At 46.6% G+C, this 22,396-nt stretch overlaps 2 protein-coding genes across 3 annotated transcripts in view; both read right to left on the bottom strand.

Moving 5' to 3' along the window:
- LOC135809394 (ninein-like) overlaps window positions 1-1,649 on the bottom strand; it is a 23,578-nt gene extending 21,929 nt beyond the window's left edge. For both annotated transcript variants that reach the window (XR_010552189.1, XM_065322734.1), the window contains exon 1: window positions 1,291-1,649. Coding sequence is in view for 1 of the 2 variants with exons in the window: in XM_065322734.1 (XP_065178806.1) it covers window positions 1,291-1,497 (207 nt within the window). In the remaining variant the exon portion in view is untranslated. The remainder of the gene's footprint in view (window positions 1-1,290) is intronic.
- A 179-nt stretch (window positions 1,650-1,828) lies between these two features.
- On the bottom strand, window positions 1,829-22,035 carry LOC135809393 (engulfment and cell motility protein 1-like). Its single transcript, XM_065322733.1, has 21 exons — window positions 21,702-22,035; window positions 21,584-21,624; window positions 21,421-21,490; window positions 18,155-18,205; window positions 17,885-17,977; window positions 17,264-17,343; window positions 16,179-16,275; window positions 15,081-15,160; window positions 14,306-14,371; window positions 13,687-13,822; window positions 12,835-12,954; window positions 12,430-12,576; window positions 11,850-11,951; window positions 10,639-10,747; window positions 9,353-9,489; window positions 7,381-7,452; window positions 4,639-4,963; window positions 3,973-4,046; window positions 3,498-3,578; window positions 3,113-3,157; window positions 1,829-2,570 (listed from the first exon to the last, which is right to left on the bottom strand). The coding sequence occupies exons 1-21, from the start codon at window positions 21,831-21,833 to the stop codon at window positions 2,400-2,402; spliced, it is 2,229 nt and encodes a 742-aa protein (XP_065178805.1). The 5' UTR covers window positions 21,834-22,035; the 3' UTR covers window positions 1,829-2,399.
- Between the last annotated feature and the right edge of the window lie 361 nt (window positions 22,036-22,396).

Raw genomic sequence — 22,396 nt, 5'->3', positions numbered from 1 at the left:
AATGGATGGTGATCATCGGATCACACTTACGCATGTTCAAGACTCAAAAAGGACTGTTCATGGAAGGAGCACTACTACTAGTAGATCCACTGTACTGCAGGCTATGGCGGCCCAGAATCGATAAGGACAACTACTGGCCTGTGACAACTCATTTGAAGTGCTCCAAGTAGCTTGTTTCTTGTACAGTGAATTTCGGGATCGCGGGATAATCCCGACAAAATCTGGATACTTGGCAGGTATGCCTGCATTGGGTCTATGAGACATTACACGAACTACAGTCCATTTCAAAACTATAGACGCGTAGGGTTTTTGAAATAATTTCAAATTTGGCTGGAGCTTTTTGAGAATAGTTTTCGGAATATTGCTCAGGTCCGCTCCACAATTACAGGTCGTCCCCCGTTAATACGAGTCCGGTTAGTACATAAACCCCGTTAGTACATAAGAAATCTCAAGTCCCGGACGAAACGCGGTCACTTCCATACAAATTTTGTCGGTTAGTACATAATTCGTTAGTACATAAACCCCGTTAGTACATAACATTTCTCCGTACCCGCATGCCACCTACCTCAATAGTACATAATTTGTTGGTCTTTTGGCCTTCCAGTGGACGCACATCGTGTTCTAGTTTCTACTTGTGGACGCAATTAGCTCAGAAATCAGAGCGCACATCACAAACCGACAAAGCTCTTGTTTTTTCGAGTGACTGTACAGGCGCCGCTGGGCATGTATCATGTAAACTGTAGAATCTTCGCTGACTGTGACCGTTATAACATAATTTTTATGTTATATCGAGGGAATCAAGAATATCTCGCTCCCTAGTCATGGCAGCAAGAAACACTCGGAAAAGTTGAAAAAAGTGAGAAAATTCTGGTATACAAGCAAGTTATGTACACTTTCGTTTAGTACATAAACCCCGTTAATACATAACATTTGTCAAGTCCCAGAGATTATGTATTAACGAGGGACGACCTGTACTCTCATAATATTATAGTTTCTAAACGATTGGATAACAGACGCCCAATTTGGGAAAAATTATGCACAAAGTGATCACAGATTTTATGTGGTATAGATGCTGGCATAACGGTTTTTGCCTAGGTACGCGTCTAGTTTTGAAATGGACTGTACAGTGCTGGCAACTGAAATCCGACCCCCTGAGCGGTGGGTTCACTTCTACCGGTCTCTGTTTCGTAGTTTTGACATCTCGTGTCGGGTCTTTGCGATGTGAGCGCACCGCTCAGGGGGTCGGATTTCAGTTGCCAGCACTGTACTTCCTACGTAGCGTTCTCCTACCTTGAGTCCTAAATCTATCGATTCACCGGGATGCTGCGGTGCCAGCCTTCCGAAGGCCTCTCCTTCAATGCGGCGGCCCTCTGGAAAGGATTCCGCTGCAGCAGCTGTCTTCTTGCCACCCAGTCGCTTGCCGCTTCCTTGAAGCTGCCTGTTTTTCTGTGCTCGCTGACTGTCGGCCAGAAATCTGTAGCGTGAATCCTGAGCCATCGTGTCCGCACAGCGAGCCTTCACGAAAGGTATTGGCACTCTCGAGATATCGGGTGTTGTCTACAATTTGTACAAAGCCAAGCTTTCTCGATCTCAAAGAATGCTGCGAGAAAACGCTAGCCGCTGCTCATTCAAAAAAGCTCTCACCCGGACGCAGAAGCAGAAACCTCAGAGCTCATACTGCATGACGCACATAACGTTCATCGCGGCATCCTATTCCTATCAATTCATAGGATGCTGGCAATCACTCCACCAGTGAGCACCACTTATCTGTCCGTGTCGTCGCTTCAGCTCCTGCCTTCAGAACAAAATTAATAATAATTGAACAATCAAAAAAAAGGCTGCATCGGCGCCGCGCAGCCAGCATTGCGCAGGTATAGTCAGTAATCAAACTAAAATAATTACAATGCATGCAGTTAATAAATAAATCTTGACTAGTAAATAAATGATAATAATATTCGCGGGATCCGCGTCGGCATCGCTTGAATGTTCAGAAACACACATGCAGTTACTTCAGAAAAAAGAGCTGTTTACAGTTCAAAGCAGAGAGGGAACCTTGCGGGTTGCCTTGGTAGACCAGGTAGACTCTACTTGTCATCATGGTCATCATGGTCATAGCCACAGCTACACTACAGACTAGTATGGCTGTATCACCTTCACAGTCAGTCTGTATGATTGTTCAGTTGTCATGGCACGGCATACAGGCACGGCATACAGGCACGGCATACAGGCACGTCTTTGCCAGGGAGTCGTATTTTACGACTCCCTGGTCTTTGCTTTACCACGACCATGTACAATCAGCCATGTATGATTGTAGAGAGTACCAGGACTCGAACATATAAATGGTGCTCCGGAAGTAAAGGCACAACCGGAGTGAAGCACACACACAATAAAACGCTAGGCTACGGAGGAAAGTCTTCCTCGGCTTGATAGTAGAATTCAAAGTCTGCTGGTTCTGGTGGGATCTTTGGTGGCTGGTCGGGAAGCTTGATATTCTCAACGTTGAGGAGTCGTACTTTCAGTTCCATCTCCAGCATCATTTCAATGTCGGCCAGCGATGATGGCTCATTCATCTGATGCACAGACACACACAGACACAGTGGCAGTGCACATGCATACACACTTGGTTAGGGTATAGTTCAAACGACCAAGCTAGAAAAAGCAAAACGAAATGCCGCAACATTTTACTGTTCTTATACTGTATACTCAAATCATATAAAAACCCAAGAATGTGTAGAAAACGTATCTTTCGATCGTCCACCTTGAAACCCGTGCTACTTGTGCACTTGCGAGTGAGCAACGAAACAAATGAGCCTCTTATCTGTTTGACAGTCAAGTAGACTATATTCAGTATATTGGTTGACACCCTGGGTGTCGTGAACCTCACGAGTGACTAAGATCTGCAGAGCACACAGCCGCACCACCCTTTTGGGTGAATTTTGATTGTTCAAAGTGCGGCTTATACTCCAGAAAATGCGGTACCCTGTGACCCACTTTCAGCTGCACTTTGCTATATGTGTCACCTTTGAGCTTGTGAGTTATCCATGCACTACAGCCAAGCGAAGTTCAGACTGGTGTGAGGAAAAAGCAAAGCAGTACATGACATTGTACTCACTGGTTGTTTGAGCAGAACACGTAAGCCATCTACCCAGCTGGCAAACTGGAGAGCACACACAATCACAACAGCACAAGAACAAACAAAGACAGACCCACACTTTGAGTGAGAAATGACCGATTTCGGAGCCTGTTCGGGTGGGGAGAAATGCATTGCAGCCTCTTTGGATCACTGAATCGGATCCAAAGGCTATATCTTTCGAAAAGTGCACTTCTGTCAGATATCAGTATTCGGTATTCCCTTTTAAGTTTAAACGCGTTCAAAGTTTGAAATACATTGCATGCCCACCTATGCCATCAGCTTCAAAGACAACTGTACATAAGTATACAGCAAAGTATGCAGCACAACAACCATGCAACGGTGAGCATGTACGTCTAATACGTACCGTCCGCTCATCTTCAACCAGGAAGCCGATGTGGTCATCGTTGTTGTACATCAGTGCAAATGCAAAGTTACTCCACGTGCCCTGCACACCACCATGCAAGCAACACAGGTACACAGGTACACATACACATACACACACACATGCATACACACACACACACACACACACACACACACGGCACACGGCACACACACACGGCACACAGACACACACACAGACACACACACACACACACACACACACACACACACACACACACACACACACACACACACACACACACAATAATAATGTCATCATCTGCACTAGAATAGAAACCCAAAGTCAATCGTCATGCGATGCCATCCATTCACATTTCCTGGACGAAATGTGTGCTCTGCAGGTCTAAAACAATGCAACACCCATTTTGTCCCACAGGTTGTACAGAAGATCAATGTTCCATGGTTGCCATGACGACTGCAACACGCATACTCACTGGTTTCTTGCTGGATGACTTGACATGTGGACAATCCTTGCCGATAACGAGCTCTCTTACTTCGGAGATTTGAACTGCAAGGAAAAGCACATGTACGTCAAAATAATTTCAAAACCTTAAAAAAAAGGACGTATGCAGTCACCTGTCCGGCTACACTCTCTGCTGATGTCAACGTAGTGCGCGCGCGCGCGCGCGCGCGTGTGTGTGTGTGTGTGTGTGTGTGTGTGTGTGTGTGTGTGTGTGTGTATACCGGTATGTATGTGAGTACATGTGTGTGTGCATGCGTGCAAGCGCATGTATTCACTGGTTTGCACATTCGGACGACATGGTGCCTTTCCTTTGTCCTCACATACAACCCACATGCAGTGATAAGCTGATTTACGCTCAGTATAAACACTGGCATCTATTTTAAAGCACAAGCACGTGTCATGGATGATTATACACAGCACGGTATTGACCTGTGTTGATGGTTGACAGACACATATATTACCTGCCAACCTTTGCAAACCTGAGATGGGGACCTTGACATACCTAGCTATGAAAATGTGTACAAATGTAGCTGTGTGGCATACGACAAATACACGTTTGGGTGCATATTACCACCCTTGATATGAGGATGGTCCCCGGCCAAATCGAGATGGTTGTCAGGTATGCAGCAGTACATACTTTTGTTGGTGAGCTGCTCATAGGGCACTGGTGTGACGTTGGTAAGTTCACACTCGGCCCAGTGCAGTACCATGCGATTGGAGTGCAGGCGACAGCACACTGTGCTCTTTTGTCGGCCTTTCTCCTTCTCCTTCCAGTTGGGGAAGAAGTCGCCGGCTACCAGTGTGTTGAGGCGCTGCGTCTTCACCAGTTCCATGATCTCCGGAGAGATTCGCGCCGATAGCTCCTTGGCCGGAGCGGACTGAGACGTCGTGTCGTCCACCCGACTCTTCTCGTCCTCGATGACGCTGGAGATCTTGGTGTAGTTCATTTCCCAGAGGCCAGCCTGAAAGCAGCAGTGAAGCAAACACGTCACGCATGCAGTGGTTAGTACAGGTTTGCTCTCGATATAACAACTCTCACTTGTACATGAACCTCGTTAGTACGTAAAAAAATCAAATCCCGCGCCAAAACAGCATCACTCGCATACTGTACAACTTTTGTTTCTACACAACATAATCCTACATAACACACCCTATGGCGCGGTCCCCGACGTGCGCACTCTCGATACAACGTAAATTCACGTGCATGGTACGATCAAGCGGTAGCTGTAGCTAGGCAGTTTAGTCCTACATAATGTAGATTCACGTGCGCGGTACAATCAAGCTGTAGCCGTAGCTAGCCAGCAGTTTAGTCCTTTTGTGCATATATTCTGCGGCATTGATCGTACCTGATGTAGATGGTGGTACAGTGTGTATATGTTTGCGCGGTTGAACCCGCCTTGTTATACCCTTAATTTTGAGGTACATCTTGTATTTCACACACGGTTTTCTACATAACATAACTCTCGATATAACATAATTTTTGCGTGGTCCCAGAGATTACGTTATATGGAGAGTAGACCTATACTTGTATTGATTACTGGAATCTTGCTCACAGAAGACCATTTTCAAACCTAAGACTACCTCTGCGTACAAGGACAGTTGCGTTCATATAAATGAATGAAATACTCACAACATCACAGTAAGCTTCTAGGCAAAGTTTATGCAGCATTCAGCACATAGCAAATGTACAATGTGCCTCACGGTCACGTTTCACAAGATATTACATGAAACATCTGACATGAACGCTGACATAAAACATCCAGTACCCAAATGTGAGAACAAAATGCACCTGAGAAAGGACCAAAAGCAGTGCGTTCTTGAATATAAGACCATGCTCCAAAATTGACGAGATTGTGGTACACGTATGATGTATATGCAACGAAGACGTATCAAAAACAAAGAATGAAAGGCAGGAGTCACTGCACGCCAAAAGAACCTGGCAAAGCCGAGACAATTACTGTAATTTCACACATTTTTGGTTTAACGCATGCTCCGTACGCGGAGGCATACACGACCCACACACAGACACAGCAGTAGTTGGTTGGCACCACAGGGTAACTGGGCGAAGGAGCTGGCAGTGTGTAACCATGGAGGCGGCCGACCCGACAGAGGCGGGGACCGAGAGTGAGACCGAAATGGCGGCTGACCTGCCAAGGGCAGTAACCGAATAGAGTGATTCGGGAGAGTAGAGAGAATGCTGCCAGCTACTGAGAGTTCAGTGCCCAATCCCTGCTTGTTTTTGTTTAGCAGAGTGAGTTTGGAAGACAAATGAGGTTAGTAGTATAAGCGGGGTGCTACAGAATGAGAATTGTAACACAATGAAGTCGGTGTGGGTGGGTGGGTGAAAACACGGAGCAAGAGTCATGCGAGCCAATGCAACTAACAAAGAGAGCCAGGCACGAAGGCTGCTGAAGGGTGTACGTATGCAAAGCGAGCTGCTGGGAGAGTTTGCGCATGCGCACAACGGCGCATCCGTGAGCTGGCGCGAACACGCGCGTGATAGACATCAGCATACAGTGAAAACATTACGTCACCGCGTTAACATACTTTAGCTACGCAAAACTTGCAGTAATGCAATGAATATAACTAAATGCGCACTCATATCACAACCATGGGGACGAATAATGTATTCCAGAACGTTTTCTCGTCACAATTATCAATCGAATTCGTGACTAAAGAGAATGATGAAACTACAATAGGATTTATACACTTGGAGTGAAGCAACGAGGATACAAGAATAGTAAGAAAAATAGCACAAACTTGGGAATTTTTTTGCACAGGCAATAAAAACTATACAGGTGAGAAACACACACACTTGCACATGCATGTCCATTGTCACACTGCACTTGCTGAATTTACTATCATTTCTCACCTGTATAGTTTTTATTACCTGTGCAAAAAATTTCCCAAGTTTGTGCTATTTTTCTTACTATTCTTGTATCCTCGTTGCTTCACTCCAAGTGTATAAATCCTATTGTAGTTTCATCATTCTCTTTAGTCACGAATTCCATTGATAATTGTGACAAGAAAACGTTCTGGAATACATTATTTGTCCCCATGGTTGTGATATGAGTGCGCATTTAGTTATATTCATTGCATTATTAAGGTTATTGTCTCCACGTCGCATTTTTGGTGTATTTTTATTTTCGGTACTTTCGGTGCATCTGTTTCATACCTAAATTTACTGGCTAAAATTTCCATTAACCGAACAAACACTAACACACATAATCGAATAGGAAACTGCTTCTCTGAACCTAAAAATTCTGTTCCCCTAACCTGGCCTTTTGCCCTCATACCGAAAATATTGAGCACCTAAAATTTCTGAAATTAGAGTATTCTCTCCCGCCGGGCTATATAAACAAGAATGACTGTGCAGTACCTTGAAAGCCGTCCAGTCCGCATTGTTAGTCATGAGGACGAGTGACACATGCTTCTTGACTACAGTCGCAACCTATTCACAGGATAGCACACATACGCACACACGCACGCACGCGCGCGCGCGCACACACACACACACACAACAACAAACGGGCAGTTGAGTCAAACTGGCAGACATGTGACTAGTTACAACAAACAGCAAACTTCAACAGGTGGATGTGTAAGTCATACACCACATTCGGATAGGCAGGCGGACAACAGCCGCTGGTCGCTTGTACGTCTTCTACATATAGAGCACGATGAAGTGAAAGCCTGCCCGAAAAATCTTCAGACGTGCAGTTTCTGGACAATTGCAAGCAATGTGGTCCACGTCTGAGGAAGTAGTCCCTGAAATATCCACAACTGAATGAGTTCCCGAATAAATTGGGAACGAAAGCTGATAGCACCACATGCTGCAGTCAGAGATGGAGAAGACTGAAAAAAAGGTGCATGTGCATACATGAATGCTTCAGCATTTCTAGTCGCCTGGGCATAGAACTAACTACATGCGGACATTCGAATTTGCATCATACCAGTTTCGTGATTATATGGCCCAGTATCTGCGAAAATGGACCTTAGGGTGATTTTTCACAAAATGACTTTTTTCTGCTGTTGTCATCTATAGGTATCTAGTGATCACATGGAAAAGTATTAGACCAAACAAAGCAATATTGATGACCCAGAAGCTACTCAAACAAGCATAGGTACATATCAGGAAATACAACAATTTATCACAGTGTTTTCCACATCGGAATACTATGTGTTACAGTGAAATAAATAAAAATAGACAGTGTAATAAATCATCCATCCAGTTTTTGTTGTAAAACAACTCTTGCGAGTCTTGGGCAACCTCTGGCATAGAGCATGGATGGCCTTGATCCTCATATCTGCATACCAATGAAAACTGTTTGAACGCCATCCCAAGTCTCTGCTGAAAATCCACAGAAGTGCAGAACAGGAGGGAGGGTGGCTACAACTACACCTGGATTCCCAGTCTGTGCATCCCACAGGGAATACGACACAGGCACAACATTCTAACACCCTACACTTCATCTCATACACGATTTAGAGGTAGTCCATCACTGCTGCACCTCTGTGAAATTTGAGCTCTGTGGGAACTGGCTGCATGCGCGTCAGTGCGCCATGATTCCAGCACTGAGCGCAGAGAGTTCGTAGCTCATCAATCAATGTTCAGCTCTTGGCGTCTTGCCCCGTCCAAGGGGTTTGGTGTTCACCACGGAGTCCAGCGTGGGAGCCTGGGAAATTTCAGATCATGTCACTAGCGGCAGCGCTCTTTCGTCCTGACTCGAGTTGATCCAGGACATTTCAGTTCGTCTACCTCTGTTGCCGTCGCCTCACTAGTTTCTCCTCGTTGAGTATTTCTCCTGAGCAGAGCTGTTCTAAATTCAGAAGGGCCCTACAAGGGTTTTCAGATGTCAGAAAGTACTTTTGCCAGCAGAGAGCTCCTTTGGCGGTGCGCCTAAATCAAGTTGAAATTCTGGTCGCTAAATAGGAATTGCGCGTCGACAAAAACATCTTCTGGAAACTGTCGTTGTTCTCTATCAGACGCGACGATTCCTGCCTAAGGAATCCAATGACTTCTGGCAGAGCCGGACGGCAGCTAGCTGGCTATCGTGAACGAACTCTCCTTCTACTAGGACGATCAAAAGCATTCATTGTTGCGATGAACTAATTTTTTGTTTGAATGTGCAGAGCGCGAAGCAAGAGTTTTTTGCCGTTGCAGAAAATGACTTATTCTGAAAAAAATGATTTTCACCCGAAGGTCGATTCTCGCTGATACTGGGCCATATTATGTTTCCACTGAAAATTGAAAAGCTAAGAGGGGACAAGTAAGGGTTTCTCGTGTAGATACATGTGCATTCACGGGGCCATTGTTTGGCCCTTATGTCAGAGGTTTCTGCTTAGTCTCCTACCTTGTCCACATCCACTGTTAACGCTCCCATTTCTCTCCAGGTTTTGTTGAAGACCTGCATGGCCAATGAGAATACGTCCTCAAAGCAGGATCTCGTCGAGAAGAAAATCTTTAAGAAATGCGAGTCGGGTCCCGGAGCTGAAAAAGAGAAAAGAGAGAGTTGGAAACAAGCACAGTGATCAGACATGGGCCATCATGTTCATATCCATGAATGTTTTGAAGAGATGGTGGCAAGTTAACGAAGGTCATTACCAGTATTAGGGAGGTTTCGCTCTACGTAATTACGTGTGAAAATCCGTATGTCGTACGCGCCGGGGAGCAAGGGCAACTTTCATACGTAAATCTCTCTACGGATTTCCGTAGGAAAGCTCTTTCCTACGTTGGGTCCTCCGTAGAACTTTTGAAATATTTTTTTCGCATTTTTCAGGATTTATCCATGGCAAAGTGCAAGCCGCGCGAAACACAAGGTACACACAAATAGGATGGAAAACGCGGTTTCGGTTCGTGGTGCATGCTGTGGGCGCATGCAGCCAAAGCGTCTCCAAAGCAACAACGCATGTTTAGCAGTCGTGGAGAAATCACGTAGAGCGAAACCCAACAGCTCTGATTTTTACGTATGAAAATTACGTGCAGTTCCTACGTTATTTTCATACGTAATTCCGTAGAGCGAAACCTCTCTATTATCTAAAACAACCATCTTTTTTTAACATAGCAAAGTGGAAAGCCACTTCAGGAGCTAGTCAACTACAAGTGTGAGCTAAATAGAACCGAACTACTAGCCACGGTGGCAAGAACTACAGACATTACTAAGACGGCGTCAGTGCTTTTATATCAATGTTTGGGGTTGTACCAAGAGTCCATAACCCCCAGAGTGTGCAACGCCACATAAATGTCTGTCACGACTCGTTTTCAACATTACGTCATTTTCATGTAGCTGCGCGTGCAGGCCGCGACATTCGCTACATGAAAATGACGTAATGTTGAAAACGAGTCGTGACAAGACCCTATCGCGCGTTGCACACTCTGGGGGTTATGGACTCTTGGTTGTACCGATACTGCTGGACATGTGCTTGATTAGGCATGTGCCAAAACCGGTTACATCTTGGTGACCCACATTTATTTTGGTCATATCGTATGTCCAGTTACACAGTGCTTTTAAAAGTGTGAGGATGTTGAAGGCCAAGCTGGATGAACAAGGCAAAAGCCAGTAATCACTCCTCAATAATGGGATGGGAGGGTATAGAAGATTCCCTCAATGGGTTGATCTCACATATTGAGCACACTTACATTTTCTCATTACGCCAAGGATGTCAGCAACTATCCTCACCACAGCAAAGCCACCTCGGACGAATGGGCACTGCTGACTAGAGGTACGCGACAAATTGCTCACAAAATGCTGTGGAGGCAGAAAGGCAAGAATAGTCCAGCGAGTATCCACCCGCCCATGCACGCATGCACACGCACACACACAGACACACATGCATGCACACACGCACATACAGCCGGAGAGCAGGCAATAAAGTCAAATGAGTACCAGAAGGGGCCACAAGCAAAAGTAGTTCAGACTTGATATGTGGAGAGCGGATCCTGAAAACGACACACAATTTTGAAAAGGAAGCACTCAGAAGGACCCCGCTTGTGCCAGCAGGCCCAGCACTATAAAAACAAAATCACCAAGTCTACAAAGTCATGAACAGGGTTATTTTGAGTACTGTATTTTACCGGCTAGAAGTCAACCCCATACTTGGGAACTCGATTTCCCGGTTGAATGAAAGTCGACTACGTTTTAGTTGGTTTTAGGTCATGAAAGGTCGACTTATAACTGGTCAAATACGGTACAATTCAGTTTGACTACAAGTACAGGGTTGCCGTGAAAATAGCAAAGCTATTAGGCCAAGTAAAAAAATAGATTGTTTATCGTCCGCGCCCGCCCCAAATTTTCACCCTCCCGGCCGATTTATTTTATTTATTAGTACTGGTAAATGTACTGTATGTACTGCGGTCTACAGCCTCTGATCAGCATGGCCGTAGATTTTCGAAGGTCAAGTCCACAGACTGAACCAAAACTTAGTTGCTATGGGCTTGAAAAGTGAAACTGATCATCAGCTGCCTGATTTTCTTCGTTTTTCTACGTAACGTTGATTGTTGCACTTTTCATTATTAGAATCCTCAAAATTGTCTTGCAAGACGTTAATTATATTATTCATGGCTGACGATTCATCTGCATCACATGGATTTATCTCACTCTGCGCCAAAATGGCTTCAAAAAGAAAAGCGAAGAAAAAGGCATGTCTGGGGTTGCGAACACCTTCCCTATAGCTGTACAGCCATATATGCATAATAAAAAATAAATTAAAAACCTCCCGTCCGCCCCGATTTCTCGGGAAAATCTGACGATAACCAATCAATATAATATTATTTTACATGGTCTTACAGAGCGGGATAAGCAAGGGTGGGGTGGCAACAGGTTCAGGATATGCTAAGGATAGTTCGCTTACCTGATCGCACTCCTCTGACCAATTCATTGTAAAATGTGACAGGCATTCCAATGCCAATAAGCCACCAGGCACCTCCTGGAACTCGTCGGATGGTTCGCTTTTCTGCAGTGGGAACACCGCACATCAGAAAATCATGCAATGAGGTAACCTCCATTCTCATTTCCAGTGCCCCGGACTAAACGCTACATATGTAGTTACTGCCCAGGAACTAGTATAGGTCACAGCTATTGGCATAAGCAAGATGGTATAAGTTACATTACTCAATCTGCACACAGCTAGCTACACTATGTAACATACTAAGCAGGTGCTGAGCAGCTCATAGGCATACGTGACTGTAGTCGCTTTTGTGCAAGGAGACAGAGGTATACTAACACGGCCCTAGATGATTGCACACTGGCACTTTGACACTACACTTTTAAATGGGCAAGGGATTAAAATTCCTTATCCAGCGTATAACGGACTGAACTCATCCCTAAGCACCCGGGAACTGTCCAATGCTCAGAACGATGTCATCACGCAAGCTCCACCATGATAGCATGTATACCAGTACACATTGCAAGCCAGCAGAGTCAGCTCTCACCATTAATCCCATCCGACTCGTGTCGACATCCGGGAACTCGACTGATACTGCTGATGGCGACGACAGTGAGCTGATACCAACCGGTCGAATGCGTCCCATCGATGCTTGGCAGGCCATCATGAAGCTGAGGAGGAGCGACTGATGAGACTGCATGCACAGCCGAGGAGAGAAAACTCTTCAGTGACAGCAATGAAGAGACAAAGCAGTGGTACATGCCCACAAAAAGCACCCTGTTGTTGAAAGCAATGGACGTGATTTCTCTCTTGGATACAGCTTTCCACAGTGTGCATTAAAATGACATGTACTCCGGTGAAAAACATGTTCAGGGTGTGCAGACTCTACTGCAGCTAATTCATGTGCAAATCATTTTTGGACGTACAAGCAATCAAACCATGAACTGCTTACCTTGTCTTCACGGTCATACGGGCTATGCAGCTTCTTGCCCACTAGAGATAAGTAGAGTGTTTGGAAAGTGGTGAGCTGGAAAGCTAGCTCATCCGTTATTCCCGTTTTAGTAATGATATTCTGTCCAAAGGAAACACACATGGAAAACCATAAGGTTGTCGTCAGCTTTTCGAGGAGCATCTTAATGGAGATTTGTAGACGTGTCTTTTAAAATATAACGGCTGTTGTCAATCCTGCCATTTTCAATGAAGCTGATATGCACACGACAATAATTAATTCTGCTTCGATCGGCCAAATAAAAATGGGCTTCCTTCACGGGATGCCATCATCAATTCTGCCGTTGATACACAGAGAAAGTACTTCCGTGGGACTATTCCAAGGCAAATGCTGCTGCTTATCCCCTTTAAACTTGATCTATTCCAAGCCCTTCAGAACTAACCCATTCTACCTTCGAAGAGGCAAAGAACTTAGTAGTAAGCCACCTCTTCCCAAGCAAAACTCCAAAGTCACAAAAGGACAAACTAAATGCTCACTGAGAAAATATGGAAGGATGGTGACCAGCATCTGAGTGCACAACCAAGCCAAAACGGCTGCTCTGAACTCAATAGAACTATGGCTACAGAGGTGGGGTACGTCGGTGCGGTAACTGGTAATCAACAACATTACGCAAATTACTCTGAAGGTATGGCTGTATGTTAGCATCAATGGCCGAGCTACATACGCAAGGCTGTGAGTACAGAAGGGGAAAATTAGGTGTACTTTCATGGAATACTTTTAAAGGGCCATGACTTCACTTCAATACTAGGCTGAGCAATCAGCATGCTACCACGCCCGTGTCACAAAGCACTCTACCTTGTAAATAAGCTCAGGCATATATTTCTTGTGTACTTCCTGCAACAGCTCAAACCGTTTCGTCAGTTCGCTTTTGGAAAGGAGAGTGTTGAGAAACCTAAGGGCGGCAACTTTCGTGTCAATCGATGCTGGGTGGCTGTGCAGAGAAAAGGCAGAAAGAAATGAGAATCGGCGTGGGGACATGATCACAGCATACACCCGACAGGAGAAACACTTTCAAAAATGGGACAAAGTTTGGCGAACGCTGGTACTTTCAAACTTTCAGGGAGAACACAATGCGAAACTGTGGCTCGAGCAGTAAAGATTGCAATCGTCTGAAATGAAAAGTTTGCGATCCAACCCCGACTCGCGAAATTCTGTGCAAGTTTCCCTGTACAAAGCTCAAGAGCTCGTTTCATGCACATTCTGGCTGACAATCACACTGACAAACTACCTGCACATGCTACCAGAATAAGTACTGCCATGAGCTTGAACAAGGTGACTTGATTCAAGGTGACGTGCTTCAAGACGTTGGATTTTAGTGCCCAGACATTGTCACCTGGAAAAGCCCCAAGCGTCATCATCCCTGGCCTCCCCAAGCACATAGAAGTTCTCAAATCAGTCACTATAAGGACAATACCTTCCAAAAACTGCAGTGATGCCCTTGATTGAGACGTTCATCAGCACTGCCTCGAGGAATAATGGGCTGTGTGCACAAACAGACAACCGGGCAAGCAGCGGAACATGCTAAGATTAGTAGCACTGCATACTGGTTATGATGGGGGCCACCAGGAAACGTGGAAATACATCAAAGTAGAATGCAAAAGAAGGTTTCAGTGACTGTTGGGCAGGAACAATCTTTGACCATATCTTAGGTCAATCTTAGACCAATCTGAGACCTTTGCTGGAACGAATAAAGAGTCATACACCAATATTGATTCAGCCTCCTTTCATCATCGGACGAAGAAAGGAGGTAAGTGATCAAAATCCATATCAGTCTATTTTGGTTCCAGCAAAATTTTAAGATTGCTTCAGGTTTGCTTGCCCGGCTCCTTATATGGAGAGGCTGCAATCCTTAATCGAGAGCAATTCACCATATCGGTCACAAGATGCCCCTTTGAAGGCACCCAGGAAGGCTATATGCCAACAAATCATGACAAGAGGGTTACATACAAGTCGATTGATATGACACCCAAATTCTAATCCTGCAAGTAGAATATTTCTCCATAACATTAGGAGCAACAAGCACAAGAAGTGGAGCTATCCGTGCAGCGGGACAGCATTATGGGGGTTCAGTCAAGCAATACAAGGGGCATCATCTACCTAGGCAGAGCCATACGCATGCACACTCTTTCTTCTCATGGACTACAACATGTGACTTCAGCTTGACTTGTGTTGGAAAAAGAAGAACTTACCTGGCATTCCGTATCCCCGACGTAAGGAAAGTAAACGCAGCCTCGCTACAATACGGAGATGCATTCGCAAATCTTAAAAGCTGGAGATTGACACACAGGAAAAGCAGTGCCGGCATCAAGACAACATCACATCATTATGCCGTAATTTACTACTACATGTACTACCAAGAGTACATACCCCCCCCCCCCCCCCCCCCCCAGAGTGTGCAACTCCACTATGGGTGCTGTCCCGACAGAATTTCAAGTTGACGTCACTTTGATGATGCAATGCGCACTGTACACGGATTATCAGACGAATCCGGAACCTGTGGTTGACCGAAGCCGATTGATCCTGTACAAATTATTGCAAAGAAAAACGTGTGATGCGTTGACACCCGTACACATGTTGTAAATCATTGGTGCAAGGAGCATTGCGTCATAAATAATGACGTCAACTTGAAATTCTGTCGGGACAGCAGGGTATGTGGGAGTTGCACACTCTGGGGGGGGGGGGGGGGGGGGGTATGTACTCTTGGTACTACATCACCGCCAGAGTGTCCCACCTTGATTTACTGCCAGGGAAACTGCATGGCTGAGTGCAACGCAGGTCATACGGTGTAAGAACTTGGGTGTTCTTGGGTCACACAGGGCCCTATATAGCGCACAATTATTGTGCAGAACTCTCTGCCGTTCACAGATTGACTGTACAGTATGCAGTGTCGGTACAATTCACGTGTAGCATGAACTGCGGTCAGAATTCGCTCATCCACCCCACCTCCAAAACACGACAGGGAAGTCCAGATATGCGCACGACTGGAAACACTACAGTGCATTTGCCTTTAATTTGTTTTCAAGGTGCGATGCTCCCGCTTTTGGAACTGGTAGTCAAAGAAAAGCTGTGCTGTAGAAGGACGACCCACCCTATCAATGCTAGCCTGCACTTTGCAGTGAACAGACATGCCCAATGGTGCATGCTGCGACTCACAGACAAAACAAAGTCACGGTTCACGTGAGACTCGGCTGCAGGCTGAGTTTTCCGCATCCGCAGGAACGCCACCACCCTCTGGGATCAAGGCGCGGATGCAGCCAAACACAGGCAACAGACCCAGACAAACTTACCAAAATAATAAACGGTTCTGATGCTACTTCCCATAACCGGTTCGTTTCAAGCAGTTTTCGTGCGAAGGCAATTGGTCCAGCAAGGCTATCTTCCAATCTGCAAATTCAAGAACACACAAAAAGACCACTGAACTCTTTCCACCCACACTATGCTCTGCAGGAAGTGAGTTCGCACTTCAAGCCGTGTGACAAGTAGTCGTTGGATGATAAAGAAATTTATCTTCTACAGGCACATGCACTCCAGTTATGAAACCACCTGACATAGCGAGCAAATTCACAGGTTGTCTTCAGCAGGGCAGTAACAAAAGGGACAAGTCGTAAATACCAGATATATCTTTTCGCCATGCAAGTAAGAGCGGCGGCTATATACCAGAATGGGGTCAACTAGAATATTGCTACTTTTAATATAGTACGAAGTAGTGGTTGCGACTTCGGCGATGATTTGTAAGAAAGGGTTTGCTCCCCACACCGGAGCTCGCGCGATTCCGCCGACTTTACTTGACACTTGACCGACTCAAGACTGCCATCCAGAGCAAATCACCGCCGAAGTCGCAACCACTACTTCGTACTGTTGTGCCCAGCGCGGGCTTGCGACTAGTTGGTTTGGAGGTGACAGCGTTGCGAATGACCGAGGGTCCTCGACGTCTGTCTCACCGTCCAGGAGCGACACTGACTCGCGCTGCTATCTGGTGTTCACGAGGTGTTTGTCGCGCTGGAAACGGAGCGTCTCTGTAAGTTTGTGCCTGGAGAGCACTATATATGTGGTGCTCTTCAGGCACAATCTTCCTCAGCCTACTCAAGCTCAACTGATGAGGGGTGAATTCCCCGAAACACTGTGTATTGAGCAGGGAGCGGTGCTTTCTTGCAGGTTTGCCAAGTCGAAGGTTCGATGGACTTCTCGTGTGCTCTGGATGGCAGTCGTGAGTCAGTCAAGTGTCAAGTAAAGTCGGCGGAATAGCGCGAGCTCCGGTGTGGGGAGCAAACCCTTTCTTTTTAAAAAAGTGCTAAGCCAAACGACACAACATACATGTAACAATAATATATAGCTGGTCACTGAAATCATGGTGAGCAAGTGCATGACTTACTTCTCATGGTATGTCAATATCTGTGTAACTAGAATCTTGAGACCGCTCTTTGAGACAAACTCTTGAACCCGCTCCTCCTCCTGTGCATGTACACACCCACCCACCCACACCCACCCACACACGCACGCACGCACGCGCGCACACACACACACACACACACACACACACACACACAGTGCGATACAGTTGGAGGTGACCTAAAGAATATCATCCTTTATGTGCGAGATTGGTTTGTTGGTTCTCTTCATGTTATTGTGACATATTAGGTGTTGGGCGCCTCACTGCTTTCTCTCCCCTCTCCTAAGCCATTCAGCAAAGGCTGTGGACGCAGCATACTGCTTATAATAATGTGTGAGATTGTTCAATGCGTCTTTTTCATGGCTGAAAGCAGGGTGGTGGGGGTGGTGGTGGTGGTGGTGGTAGAGGTGGCATCATTGTTTTCCACAATGGAGTTCCATACAAATGACTCTTGGATCTTATCTTACACACACATCGCAAAACACGTCACTAATACGAAGCATCACACATGATCCACACATCTCCGCCTGTAATTCTGAGAGATGGCAGGGAAGGTAACCGTGGAAACAAATCAAGGAGGGTCGGCTCCTCAGGACTTCTTACCGCTATTGTCTGAGGTAGCGTGCTCAGAGTCCTGGCCATTTCCTGCGGGTCCCTTGATAAAAGTGCATTGCATATGTCGGTGACTGTGCGTTTCTGCAAAGACAAGTCACAGCAACGGCATTATCACTTCATAGAGTAAGTAACGAGTCTCCAGCACAGTTCTAACTCAGTCCTCAGTCTCTCCCTATCTACATCGCAAGTAGGAGCAGGCCATGGCAGAACAGTGTTCTTCAATGGAATGCTGTTAAGCGACTATCACCGTAGACTCACAGGCAGTTCAGCGACGCGCAGAAGTGCTCCATTCTTCAACTGATGGCGGGTCTAGGGAGAACAGCATCAAACAAGTATGCAGCGTTTGTTGAGTAAGAATGCAAGACACACAAGCAGAATGGCTCGATGAGGAGCTTGCAATTAGTGTAGGAAGAAACACAAAAGGACTATGTCCCGCAACATTTGGTGGTGGTTGCCTGTGGCTGGTGATGCGAGCAATTCACGTGCAACCTGTTCTGGAAACTTGATAAACTCATCTTGCACAGTTCAAAGCATGTGCTCCAGCCTTGGAAGTTACAGGCAGTGCTGTGGTACAATCCAATGTGCAGCACCTACACGTATGATCTACCCACATATCACCCAGGCTGAGCTACAAGATCGCATCTACATGTACACGTATGTAAGCCTTGACCTCAACCCCAGCTACAGCTTCAGCCTTGGCTTCAGTTCACACCATTAGCTACATCACGTCAAGAGTACATGCACACCGGTGCTTATCACGGGTATAAATCATAGCTGATGCAGAGAAGTGGTGTGAAGTAAAGTAGTGCATAGAATTTTGAATTGTGCAGCCGGAGGCTTGCTTGAGTCCTGCTTGTACCCACTGCATCACTGAAATGATGGAATTCAAGAATTTTGTTGTGACAACGATCCATTCAAGCTACACACTTTGGTCTTCATGTGCTCTTGACATGCTTCTCGGCATTGAACACAGTCAGGTACACGTGTCACTGGAAGTGATGAACGGAGCTGGGCAATCCATGGCATGCAAGACTCTGCTGGGGTAGATGTGCATTGAGCCAGCAGCAGGACTTGAGCGTGCAAGCTCACCAGTCACACTTCATCTACAAGCAGTTCCGGCTTTGGCAATAAGCAAGCAGCTGACAAGATTGGGCTTCGTTCCAAGTTCAGGCTGCAACTGCACCGTAACATCACATGGTTCTGCTCTGTTGGGTAGTGTGTCCACATAGCAGCAGCTGTTCATGCCGTATACAGTAGTAAATATCTGCACCATGACCCCATGCTATCCACAGCTCATATCATAGCGATAGCGACATACAGGACTGAGGTCTCAGTTCACAGGGTCAGAACTCAGATGGTTCAGGGTTCTCAAGGAGATTTCCTTTGCAGATATAACATAGCACTGGCCTCATATTGTTCAAACCCTGACCTCTAATGCTCATTGCACTGCACTCTCCTTGTTAATTGAATCTGTATCTGCCTGTGAATACTCACAAAGCTAGCTACTGTTGACAAGCCAGGACAATGCAGTGTGTTGGCGTGTGTTGGCGTGTGTTGGTGTGTGTGTGTATGTATGTGTGTGTGTGTGTGTGTGTGTGTGTGTGTGTGTGTGTGTGTGCGCGCGCGAGCGTGTCATGCGATGTGTGCGGTCGATATTGGGTATCACACGCCATCGTTGCTGGGATGACCACATATCAAACAACCAGCTGCTTGAGTGGTGGGGTGACTCTGAAACCATCGTCACAAAGGTTCAGCATCGGCGCCTCGAGTGGCTAGGCCATGTCGCCCGCATGGATGACGTGCGATTGCCCAAACAGTTGCTGTTCGGCACCCTGCCATCTCGTCGCCCGGCACATGGCCCACGCCGGCGGTGGAAAGACTGCGCTGTAAAGGACCTCCGCTCACGAGACCTTGAAGCGGACTGGTACAGAGTGGCCTGTGACTCTCGCCCAGACTGGAGGTTGGCTTACACCTCGGACGCCCCGGATCCCCTCGTACCGGCACCGGTGACTTGTTTCACATGCGCCCGGCACTTCGCACGTCAGGGTGACCGCGCTAGGCACAAGTGCACGGCTGAACAGCAGAAGCCGGTTTCGGAGCAGAGAGGTGCATGTCAGTGCCCTCGGTGTCATCGTTGGTTCCGGAGCCGCGGAGGCTTGGCTGTGAATCGTTGCTCCGCTTCTACATCGTGCCCAGTACCGACCGAACCAGCTGCTGTTGTCACCGGTGACACTACCGCTCGGAGGTGCTGCAATGCTCACTGTGGCACCTGCAATCGTTGTTTCCGCTCAACCCAGGGACGCAACCGCCATCGCTGTTCAACACACTGCCACCGACCAACGGCCAGAGAACGGGACAAGTTCCCGCATATGTGTATCTGCTCTCGCCGGTTCCGACTAGTCTCGCATCTGGAGCGCCATCGGGTGGCGTGCTCTTTCTCTCTCTGCTGCCCCTCCGGGGCCCACGTGACCCTAGTGGTAGTGGCTCTACAGGACAGGACAGGACAGGTGCGAGCGTGTGTGTGTGTGTGCGAGCATGTGTGTGTGTGCATATGAATGTGTGTGTGTGTGTGCAGGTATGTGTGTGTACATGCATGTATGTGCATGCCTGCATGTGTGCATATGTGCATGTGTGTGTGCAGGTATGTGTGTACATGCATGTATGTGCATGCCTGCATGTGTGCATATGTGCATGTGTGTGTGTGTGTGCCACTTCATAGCTGTGTGGTGTAGACCAGGCTGAATAGTGGCAGTCAATTCTTCAGCCTTGCAAGCTGCTGAATGGTGCAATCCCAGCACAAGCTGCTATGGCTCCTGATGTGGCATCGCTATCACCGCCTCTGGCGATGGGCGTCAAATGGTATGTGATGTGTGTGTGTGTGGGGGGGGGGGGGGGGTGTTGGAGTGTGTTTGTGCATGTCGGTGTTTGTGTGGTTGGTATGAGTGAACATGCATGTGTGCATGTGTTGTACAGGGCACACGGGTGTATGTATGTGGGTGATAACTCCTGGCTGTGCACATGCCATTGCAAGTGAATACCATGAAGTGGCAGGAGAGCACCCCTCCATCTGTATCACTTCCAGGTCATAGTTTAGAGGTAGTCAGTTGAGCCAGTCCTGACTGTAGGTCGCACAGCACATTCATTATACACACAGTGGAGTGTGCTACAGTCCAGCTCTACTCATTTCACTTCCGAACGGTAGCGATCTCCGCGCAACAGTGAGCTGGTGTAAAGCTATAGCCTTGTTACACTTCAGTTCATCGTACATGCTCTACCACCTCAGTCTCACTGGGCCCCGTCCCTGGCTATGAATCAGGGAGGCGCTCTCGCTGGACTTCACGGTGCGATGTGCACATGATACGAAACAGTGTTAACACTAGTGTGGTGTCCCTAGCCATGGTCTGATGAACTACGATATTGCAAAACAGTTGATGGTGTGCATGTGTAAAAGCTGAGCCACATGTGTATGGTAATTCAAAAGAGTGCTGTACTAACATCACACCATCAATAATACATGAATGTACCTTTTCAGTGATGAATTCCTTGGTATCACTATGTTGAAGGCAATACTTGTCCGGATTTGCCAGGGACCATCTTCAGAAGATAAGAATGAACATTTCACGCATGATGTTGTCAGATAATCCTTTCAAACTGAAAGCACCAATTACGATAAAGTTGTCAACTCACTTTGAGCAAACATCTCGTACAATGTTCAGCAGTGGTTGTTTCTGTATGGGAAAAGAGAGTTGGGTTCAGTGATTAGGGGCTCGAATATTTATTCCACATTCATGCAGTGTTGACTGACTTGATCGAGTTCATATAGCAGCGGTTGTTGGCCTTCAGTTTGCACAGCAACCTTCAATATACCAGATCCCGGTGGACCAGATGAAGGATGCGGTTTGGGAGCGTTGATGGATGAACGGCGTAGTGAATTCATGTCACCAGCCTTTCCATCATTCGCGGGCGAAACACTAAAAATCCACTCAATAGACTCGCGGACTATGTATCAAACTCAACTACTCAAAGAAAAAAGAAACAATGTCACAGGCAGTAAAGTGCACTTTCTATTTCCGAAATCATCTCGTATCGAAGAAGAAGATTCTGTCAAACGCAAAGATCGAGTTGAATACTTGCACTTGCAGGCTGTGTCATGTAGCCAAGCCAGACACTGGGTCAGGCTCGCCTGCCAGATCTGCAGAGCTGCACTCAGCTCGAGTCGCATTCTGTCGTAGCCGCATGTATGCCAAAAACGAGTATCGCGTAGAGCTAGCTAGCTACGGGACTTGCATAGCAGCAGCAAAGAATCTACGTAGCTACGGATCGTGATCCGTGTTTGATCTGCTCCCGATCCCGCGCACACCATGGTACGAGTCGTACCAGATATACAACACTCGATCAGGCCAAAACGTAGATCTACCTAGAGTAGTAAAATATCAGTTTGCATATGGGCACAGTGTATTTTTACTACTGTCTGCTCGCTCACTGATAGCGCGTCTGTAC

This window comes from Sycon ciliatum, chromosome 2 (genome assembly GCF_964019385.1).
Source record: "Sycon ciliatum chromosome 2, ocSycCili1.1, whole genome shotgun sequence".
In the NCBI taxonomy this organism is placed as follows: domain Eukaryota; kingdom Metazoa; phylum Porifera; class Calcarea; order Leucosolenida; family Sycettidae; genus Sycon; species Sycon ciliatum.
Note: the sequence above shows the minus strand (reverse complement) of the source record. Positions and strands in the feature narration are given on the sequence as shown.